Raw genomic sequence first — 10656 nt, 5'->3', positions numbered from 1 at the left:
AGCCCAGAGCTGTGCATTTTATATTGTCTTTCTAGAGTGAGACTCTGCTAAAGAGAGATGTAAGACCTCCCTGCCCTTGTGGGACCTGACACAGTTGGGTTTGCTACAGTTCTCGCTCTTTAGCTTTTTTTTTTTTTGCGGGGGGCGGGGGGGGCGCGGTTGGTGGAGGCAGGGAGGTTGGAGTTGTAGGGAGAATAAACAGAGAACTGAATTAGGAAGCCATTGTAGACGTCTAGACAAGACAGGATGATGGCGTGGACTGGGGTGGGGTCAGAGAACTGGAACATTGTGGCAGGATTCATCAGTGTCTCTGGTGCAGCCCAGTCAGTCTGGGCCTCATCATTTTATAGTGACTGGCCCCAGGTCACACAGGACCGGAGCTCCTTACAGCAGCACCAGCTGCTTCCTCTGTGTAGAAGGGATCAAACTGCTGGGCCAGATCTGCCCTTGGTCTGGCACTGAGTCTCTAGACCCAGGTAGTAGACCCTTCTGACACAAAGACAAACGCAAAAACATGCAAGAGAGCCCATCACTGTTACAATTCCTTTTTTCGAAGACTACTGGCCATAAGCAATACAACTGGAATCTTTTAAAAAGTGTATAGATTTTTGTTCTCATTGAACTAAACTCATCTTCAGTGGCTCTGGATGCCTAATTCCCTAGAGCCTTGGATTTTTTTGTCTGGGAGCCCCCTTTCTATCCTCCTCTTATGCTCCCAGCCATAAGTTAGCTCCCCTAAGTTGTCCATTCTGAAAGGCACCAGTGGACCTGACCTCTAAAACTCAACTGGAGCATTCAGGCTTTCTTGGCCCATCTCTGAGGAGCGGGTAGAGTGATAGAGGAGAATGTGTGGGATTTCATTCTGGAGGTGGAGATGGTTAATAATGAGAGAGTTACACCAATATATATTTAGTGAAGAGGTGCCCATGAAATAAGCAATTGGTAGTTTTCTAGCGAGCCCTGATAGGATTCATAATAGTCAAGTATCATTCTTATTCTGATTAAGTCACATTCAATCTCTTGCTTGATGCCGTGCTTGCTCTATGACCCACCAGCATTACCCACTCCTAATTCAATCCAGCTTGTGTTCATGGAGCCCTTACCCATAACCAGCCATGCTTGCTTACACAGAATGCCATCTGCTATTATTTTGGCATTTAAGATGCTTCTTCAGTCATCTGAGGTAGATCTTTTAATTAGAACCATTAACATTAGTTTATCCCAAGAAAAAACTAAGCAAAACTTTAAAAACCAAAAAGTCCATCAGATGAGAAATGCTTATGATTTAGGTGTGTTGGCCGTCTTCACAAACTAGTTGGCCAGGCCCACTAGAAATCAGTCATTACAGTTGCCAGTCATCTAAATATGTTCAAATCCAGGGCCGCAGATGGGAGCAGCATTAGCTGCCTTCATAGAGTAACCTTCCTAAATACTTTCCATTGTCACTGATCATCTAGATTTCTGTGATCCTCCAGATCCTTGGGCTGGTGAGGAAGTCCTGATCTGGACATGGCTTATAATATCTAAAATGGACATTTGAATCACTTTGCAGTCCCTGTCTTGCCAAATTATATGGTTTAAGTTAAAAAACTTGGGTTACAGTTTGCTGTCACTCAGCTTTGGTATCCTGAGCCTTCTGGCATGGCTGACCAAATGCAGCCAGAATCTAGTGATAACTGTATCACTCTGATGCTTTAAGTGAGGTTCATCTCTGTTCACCCTAGTCCCCACACTAAGCTTCTCTTGGCCCAGTGAGGACCCCTCAGACACCCCTCCACTCCGAGTTCAGGAGAATCTCTTGTTGGCCCAGCCCTCCCCTCAGGGAGCAGAAGCTGAAACACTCAAGCCAAATAATGTGCCCTTTCCACATTATCACTTTCTTCTTAGTGAGAATTAGAGTCAGAGACCTGGGTCATATCCCTGGGCGAGTCACTTTTACTTGCTGTGGGATCTCAGGCGCGTCAGTTAAGGAAATTGAGGTTCAGCGAGGTTATCTGAAAAGGTGCAGGTCATAGGAACACAGGATTGTTTGAGGATTAAGTGAGATTATATGGGCCACAGGGCACTTTATATCTGTTACATACTGATTTACGGATATCACATGAATCCTACCATTTAATAATGCTTACAATGGGCCAGACCCTTTACTAGGCCCTTCACATGTATTATCTATTTAAATAAATCCTCAAGATAACCTCATGAATCAGGTCCTAGCTCCAGCCCCTCAGAGACTGACTTTATAGTTGTAAAATGCAGAATTGGTACCTTGCCCAAGACTACTTAGTTATTTGGTGTCTGAACTGAGCTAACACAGGGCTCTCAAAGTAGGAATCTCACATGGTAGATTTGTAGGTGTCACAGAACCCGACAGAGATAATTTTGCATGAGGATCTTTTCGTCATTCTTCAAATCATGTACTGTGAACAACCATCACTCTGCTTCCAAGGGCAGCACACCCTGCTCTCAATCTTAGAACATTTTCGGTTATCGAAGATACAGGAAATTCTGCCTCTCTTCTCCCCACAATATCATCCTTCCCAAAACTACTGCCCCTGGAACTTTCAAGTCCTGAAAACATTTCTGGAAAATAAATTTTCCCCTTTCACCATCCATCCCTCGCACTCCTGCAGGGCCTTCCGGCGCTCCCTCAGACATGGGCTGGTGGGAGCAAGCCTTCTAGTGCCGATGCTGAGTTAGAGAGGCGGCTTCTCCCCATCCGTCAATTCTAACTGCATTCAAACATTTTCAATATGTGGGATCCTTGATAACTTTCACTGAATGGAAAGCAAAATGAAGGGAAATGATTATTGGCACAAAAGGGGGAAGCCGTAAATCTTCGAATCAGATATAGGACAGATTGGAACAATATGGGTTCTCCAAGGTTGCCATGATAATGTACCTAATAACTCTCCTTGGGCAAAAAGGCAATCTGCTTTCAATCAATCTTGCTTTTTCTGAGCAAAATTACCAATTATGTTGAAGGAAGATTTTTTTTTTTGCCTCCCTTTTTGATAAAGACTACTCTCCATCCTAGAAATCATGCTATAGCTAAAAGATATATATTTTCAATTGTCTAGAATGGTATTGGACAGCTAGCACCAAATGAGAAAAGTCAATTCTTTTTTTCTCCTCTCTCCTGCCAGCATTTGTCTACTTCTTAAGAGAAGTGAAAGCTAATTAAAGGCTTAAGGGATAATATTGATTGCATTGGAATATATTTTATATGTACCCAGCACATTTTCAACTAAGAGAACCCTGACTCTTTCTAAGGCTGAATAAATCAGCTAGCTGAGCCTTTGATTCAAGGGTGAGAGGGTGAACTCATCTCCTTCCCTTCCACTTCTCACACATCTGTCCTAGAGATGAATGATTTTAGAAGAGGAAGAGGGAATGCTGGCAGATGTTCATTCAGTTCTTTGCGTACAGGATAGAAAGGATGAATGCTCAGGCATTTCCTTGGCCCTCTCATTGATTTGAGTCCAGCTTTGAATAATAACCAGGCTTACGCTGGTATAGAACTTTGAGCTTTGCAATGTCTGGTGCAGGGGGCTGGCCGAGGGTATTACCTCTTAGTTCCCTCATCTATTGACTGGGGATAACAAGATTGCCCAGGATCATACACATCCTTGGTGGCAGAGCAGGGAATCAAATCTGGCTTACTTGCACATGCAGGTGAAACCACACATCAGTCCTGTGGAGGTGCCCATAAGTTGGATCTATGCTAGCCTCGTTCTTAATCAGGGAAATTTATGGATGGAAAGTGTTAGAATTGCCCCAAGCAGCCTCACTGCCATTTGTGGAGAGGTCAGAAAAGGACTTTCGGTCACTTTCTGAACACAGCTGGCAAATTCAGCATCACAAATCTTACTCAGAACGTTCAAATTCATCGGCAGCCTGTTTTGTCCATAGAAATACACATGCGCCACCAGAAACATTTTAAGGTATGACATGATAAAAAGGTATGTAATCTAAGTGTTTAATTACTTCGCATATTCTGACATACTATGTTTTTCAAGAAGGAATTAGTCACATGGGTTTTGGATGGGTGGCTAAGGGACCTCCCTCAACCCAGCAGGCGCTGGCTAGAGAGCAAAGTGATCATGTTCAAATGTCTCTTCTGAGGTAGCCCATTGACATTCTTCCCTCCCTGCGAAGGCCTTTGCTTGCCCGATCGCTAAGTGTAGCACCGTAACGATAACAGTCCATAATGGTGATATTATTAACTGCATCGTGCATATTATTGATTTACTCTTTGTTCTGCATCATTATCCTTTCACCAATGAGTTTACTGCATTATTCTCACATACTTAGTCAAGCACCAAATTACAACGAAAGGGCAAGCTCTTGTAATGGCATCTAATGGAACATTGCATAAGTGATCATCACTGCTTCCTATTATGAGCTGCCTCCAGCCAATGAGCTTTTTGCCTTATTAGAATGTGCACAGAGCAATTATGAAGTGTAAGGGACCTGGCCATTTTAAAATTTTCCCACAAAATTACCATGCTTCATGTTTGCCACCTGCCCATGCCTCAAAGCCCAGCCAGGGATTCAGCCTCTGTCACTATCAGCCTGAGGGGTACAGGGACCTGGACTGAGCCCCTTGCTGCAGTCTCTTTACTAGAAGCTAGCGGGTTTCCTCCTCATAGTCACTCCCTGACTTTTGGTCCTGGGGCTGACTCTTGCACCAAAGTGCTTACTCGTGATTGAGCATCATGTAGACAGTATAAGTGGCCACAGCATAGCCCGATGTCAAAGTCAGATTGGCCCAGGAGCCCAGAGATATTGGGGGGACTGTTGTTCCAGCAGTTCAGGAAGAGGGGCTCCTCTCCTTACAGGGAGCCCCCATCTCCGGAAACAGAAGTCCAAACCACCTTGGAACAAGGCAAACAATGCCAGCCTCATCCCTTCTTAGCTTCTCCTCATCTTGAGGTCAATTCCTTTGGCTGTCAGAGAAATCTTTGGCACCCCAAAGAGGCAGCTGTCTGGGGATGTGCAGATCTGCAGCATGATCTCCAATTCCATAGGCGTCCCATCCCCATTTAGCTTTGAGTAATGCTCACTTACTGTAAAGTGTTGCATGCCCCCATTGTCGGAGGAGTTATGGCGGAAAAATGCAAAATTTCCTTTTTACTGCTTATGGCCAGCAGAGCCCATAACGTGTCAAGCCGCACATTAGCCACCCTGATAAAAGTTCGCTTTCTTACACACAAAATCATCGTTTCAGCAAGATTTGTTATCTCATTACCTGATAAGCTCTATGTCATAAACCAAGACTCATTCGGTAAATCTCCCGGGAGGACGCTTTGTGGGCAGAAAGAGAGAGATATGAATCTGCAGGGGACTTGATAATGCAGCATTTAAGCACAAGCATAATGTCACTTATTGTTAAATGCATAAAACCACTTGGCCAAACGGTTGGGCTTTTAATAGGATTTTGTGCAGCATCAGGTGAGAAGCCATATGCCTTTTCTGTCGAGGAGTTGCTGAGCACCTGCCAGGGCTGCTGCTTTGCCTCACAGCCCTCTGGGGATGGGTGCTAGGCTTTTACTGAGGCCTTGGGAGTCAATAAATGCTTTCCTGCAGCTGCGCGCTTCCTCCGTCTTGCTGGGGGTGGGTGCCTGGGTCATTGCTGGGCCGGCCTCAGCTAACTGGCCTCTCCCGTTCAGGCACATTGTGGTCTGTGGACATATCACTCTGGAGAGTGTTTCCAACTTCCTGAAGGACTTTCTGCACAAGGACCGGGATGATGTCAACGTGGAGATCGTCTTTCTTCACAAGTAAGAGGCCCTGTTTGTTGAAGACCCTCCATCCAACCAGACACTGACAGGGACACCTAAGTGCAGGAGTGGTGGTGTGGGGACAGCACAGAGTCGGCTCAACCAGGACTCCTGCTGGCCTCACTGGAGGGGACAGTATAGACCAATGGAACGGGAAGCACCACGCTAGTACAGTGATGAGAGCAGCGTCTGCCTCTTTGGAGGCAATTCTGGAAAATAACAGTGGAGTTTATTATACGTCAGGCATGTCATCACTGTTTCCTCAGCTGTCTGGATCTATGTGATCCAGGTGTGTCCACAGTGTCCAGTGTGGAATGATTAGCTGTATAGGGGGGTGTACTCTATGAGTGCAGGGGTGACATAGTGGTCAAGCAACACACAAACGTAACAGGAAAGCAGGGTATAAAATAATAATAACAACTGTGGTTCCTAGAAACCGTCAGTGAGGGACATTGTGCTGGTCACTATGCATATAGTCCCTCTTTTAATCAATAGAGGGAGTAAAAGTACATGTCCTAGACTCAGTGTCTCAATCTGAATCTTGATTCAACCAGTTATTTGCTGAACAAGTTACTTAACCTTTCTGGTCTCAGTTACTACATCTATAAGAGATTATCCTGGGCTGTTGTGAGAATGAAAAGAAGTAATCCCTGTAAAGTAGAGTATGTAGAGTAGAATCAGGCATGCAGTAAGTGCTCAATAAATGTTGGCTATTATCATGAAAGATAAAACTGATTAGGTCACATTATCAATTCAGGAGGTAGGTCTTATCATGTTTATTTTATAGGTATGGAAAGCAAGAGCTCTCCCCTCTGCTCGATGATGTTGAGATTTTAAGCTTTGCTTCATTTACTTTTAGGTAAAGGGTAGTCTGCCACAGGGATGAAGAGTTGGGGGACTCAGGCATATTCATTTGGGTTGCCCCGTCTTCTTCCTTTATGGATATGGGGCCATCATGGGGCCAGCTCTAGCCCCAAGCTGCCGGAGAGACAAAGCTTACATTGGCGTTGGCTCGATATGAGATTGACCACCCAGGACTCATTCTTGCTCTGGGAGCTTATAGGTGACTTCTCTATAAGCTCCCATCTGTGCGTCTCTCCTTTGAGCATTGTTCATAGAATAGCAAACTGGCCGCCATGTTTGAGTACCAGCATTTTTCTTCTCAGCAAGTCCTGAAAGATCAGCCAGGCCATGGGCCCAGGAGCAGAACCCACAGATCCATTCAGTACTCAGCCACTGATTATCAGCAGTGGGACCTGTCTTCTGTTGAGCCTTTTGGCAGGTTCAAGAGAAGTATAGTATGTAGGTTCCACCCTCATATAGGTTGGACATTTCAAGGTGAGCACATGTGCAACAATTAAAGCACAACGTCGACCTTGTAGTAACTGACCGAAATCAGTTTAATCAAGTGGCAGAATCACATGTGGCATCTGTATCAGGGTGAGACCACCGCTTCTTGTATTGCTAAGGCAAGCTTCATGAAAGAAGCATGATTTGCAGTGGATCTGGAAGACTGGTCAGATTTGCATAGGTAGCTCTTCCATCACCCATAGCTTCAGTCTGAATGAATAGGTTGGCTACTAAAATTTTCATTACTGGGATTAACCTGTGTCAGCATCGTAGTAGATGGCCCACTTAATTAACCTCTCAAAGCTTTGTGTTAATACCATACCCTACTCTAGGGTTATTTTGAGGTTTAAATCAATTAATACTTGTCAAGTGTTTAGAATGGTGTCTGCCACATAATAAATGCTGAAAACATTAACAATTATTATTATTCTAGGTACTTAATAAATGTCAGTCAAGTATTGATTAATACAGTCCTTGGCACCTAGTAGGTTCTAACTAAATATCATCTCCCAGCGCCTAGTATCGTATAGAGAGTAGACATTTTTCGTCTCGGGATTAATAAATGAATGAGTAGGTCAATCAATATTTTAATCTTTGTCCTCCAGTGGGGAAGATGTCTTTACGGCTCAGCAGTAAGAATGATGAGTAGTATACACACGTGTGAATCAAAAACAATACTGAGGGTAAATAACTCCTTGTGGCTGCTCAGAGGTGAAATTTTTTTGATCCAGGCACCGGAGGATGAGAAGTCCATGCAGTGAAGAAGTAGAGAAAAGGCTTTTGATGGAGGGAACAGCAGGAGGCTCTGCCAGGGGGACCTTTGGCTAATCCCTGAAGTCACAGCCTGAGTTTCTCTAGTCATAAAATAGGGATTCCATTCATGATGAAGTCAAAGACATTTTACCCCACAGGCCTCAGACTTTGTAAAGGTTGTGAGCCTCTTTATTTTGCCTTGGTATTGTTTTTGGTTTTCAGTTGGGCTGGAGTTTTACTTCTCTTGGGTGCAAGCCTTTTATTTATGGCAAGAAACGAGCTGCTTTCAAAGCGAAAGCCTCTTCCCAGGTCTCCCTCTTTGGAAATCCAAGAGAAGGGAGGCCATGGAGGCTGAAACACCTGGGTCTGTCTAATTAATGGCTGTTTCTTCTCTCCCTGCACAGCATTTCCCCTAACCTGGAGCTTGAAGCTCTGTTCAAGCGACATTTTACTCAGGTGGAATTTTATCAGGGTTCAGTCCTCAATCCACATGATCTTGCAAGAGTCAAGGTAAGAAGAGAGAAATGACTTCTGCTTTCATTCCATGTAAGAGGGGGGTGCCTGACTCTGTGGTGATGGGACATGTCTCCCAGGTTAGTTAAAGGTCACCTCCAAGCCCCTAATGAGATTAAGTTGGATACCACCAACCTTGACATCACCCTTTCAACTGCTCCCAGGACGTTGTTCTGCTGGCACCTGGTAGACTGTTACCTGTAAGCATTCTACTTGGACTAGTGATAACATGAAACTCATTTTGCTAGTTCCCTCAATATCAGCACTGCTAAGAGAAGCAGACAAGTTGTATGAACTCAATAGTCTCGTATACAACATAATAATCTAAGTTATTCTCACCTTGAATACTTAAATTAGACTCAATGTAGATCTGAAATCTAACATTTACATCAGAAAGGAACATGAAGGATAACTTATAAAATTTCACCAAGCCATAAAATATTTTGAGCTTTCTTTATTCCCCCACCAAAGACTAAAGGTATAAAACTAAACACGTAGATATGTGTATGGGTTAGTCTTTCTTTCCAGAACCTGAAGTTTATAAGGGAAAAGGATCCAGCAAAATGGCATTTGCTACTTTGTACATTTTATATCGATTTTGTAAGCATGCTCAATATTTACTTGCCAGTGAGTATAGATTAAAATTCTGAATCCACTGACATCTAACGCTAACTGTGGTCATCACATAATGCAGTAAACAATGTAATTGGCAAACATGAATAAGCCAAAATAATTTGAGTCATTTCTTTGGCTTATTAAAGAAAACCAGAGACAATTTTTGACACACCATGTAGGAAACCATACCCTCCCACCAAATGCAGGAATGGTCAGTAAAGTACAACATACCAAGTAGGACAGATTGCAGGCCGGAGCCAGCATGAGAATTCTTATGCTTATAGGGTCCAGTTATTCTTAATATTACCCAGACATGATCCAAGTTATGGCTAATGTGAAATCTTATAAGAACTTGGAGAAAATAGTTATTGTTCACGGACCTAATTTAGATGTAAGCTGTTATTAGTACAGCTCATGATCCCCTCAAGGGAATAAATCTTTTTTGGCTCATGTTTAGATAAGTCAATAGGTCGTATTTTGAGATCATCTGTAATACATCATTTCATACACATAGATTTATTGTCTTTTGAATATCTGAATACTAATTGAATATTAAATAGTAACTGAGCTGTTATATGATTCAGGTCTCTCATTTCCTCTTATTCCCCAGTTAAAATGTGAAAAAGGTTAGATGAAAGACTTTGGAGGCTAAATTACTGAATCCCCAACAATTCATGTAACGTGGTAACCTGAGAGAAGGGGTTTAGCCCACCTAACTCCATTTCTCGCCTGAGAAAATTGGGATGATGGTGCAGATGGTGGGGAAAGGAGGTGGGAGGGTACTGAAAGGCTTAATTAATTGTTATTTGAAGAAATCTGGAAAGCTCACAAGTAAGAGACTATGGAAAATGAATAGTGTAATTACCAAGGTACATGGTTTACCCTCCAATAGCAACAAGATGAATTGTTTATTCCATAACACGAACTTGCAACCTATACTTTTGACAAAAACTAAAATCTCTCAGGATTCTTATTTTTTTATTTACTTGCAAAGAACCAGATTCCCAAGATCTGTCAATAGGCAGAGACTTCCATCAAGCATGGCTATTTATATGTTTGTGTTCTGTGATTTTCCTTTTGGTGTCTTAGATAGAGTCAGCAGATGCATGCCTCATCCTTGCCAATAAGTACTGCGCTGACCCTGATGCTGAAGATGCCTCCAACATCATGAGGTAACCTCGGGGAGGCCGGCCGGGGAAGGTTCTGGCCTTGGCACTCTGTGGCTCACTTGCTACCCTTTGGGTCCTCTGTAGAGTCTATATCTCCCATAAGCCACCCTACAACTTGCCACCTGCATAGGTCCGGGGGAGCTGAGGCTGTGGTGAATGTGGAGGGCAATGACATAAGGCATTGTCAACAGGAAGCTCATCCTTAGAAGATAGGAGCTCTTGGGTCTTGAGTCTGAGATCCTTAAGACAGGACTAAAAGAGGAAAGACAAATTTAAATGGGCACAATCCTAAAATAAGGTACTATATTTCCTAATGGGGAGTGGACCTGCGATATCTTAACTGGGGGTGATTTTGTCTCTCGGGGGACATTTTGAATATCCAGAGATGTTCTTGGTTGTCATAACTAAGGGATAGTGCTGCTCACATCTGGTGGGTAGAGGCCAGGGATGCTGCTCAACATCCGACGATGCACAGG

The 10656-nt window shown here is 43.5% G+C and overlaps 1 protein-coding gene across 7 annotated transcripts in view; it reads left to right on the top strand.

Annotated features, from left to right (window-relative positions):
- The window catches only part of KCNMA1 (potassium calcium-activated channel subfamily M alpha 1), a 709157-nt gene that overhangs the window by 497800 nt on the left and 200701 nt on the right, over positions 1-10656 (top strand). For all 7 annotated transcript variants that reach the window (XM_023527946.1, XM_023527936.1, XM_011355314.2 and 4 more), the window contains exons 9-11: positions 5670-5780; positions 8288-8393; positions 10101-10183. In XM_023527946.1, coding sequence (XP_023383714.1) covers positions 5670-5780; positions 8288-8393; positions 10101-10183 — 300 coding nt within the window. The remainder of the gene's footprint in view (positions 1-5669; positions 5781-8287; positions 8394-10100; positions 10184-10656) is intronic.

Source organism: Pteropus vampyrus, unplaced genomic scaffold, assembly GCF_000151845.1.
Source record: "Pteropus vampyrus isolate Shadow unplaced genomic scaffold, Pvam_2.0 Scaffold20, whole genome shotgun sequence".
Taxonomy (NCBI): domain Eukaryota; kingdom Metazoa; phylum Chordata; class Mammalia; order Chiroptera; family Pteropodidae; genus Pteropus; species Pteropus vampyrus.
The sequence above is the reverse complement of the archived record's forward strand: the minus strand, read 5'-3'. Positions and strand labels throughout refer to the sequence as shown.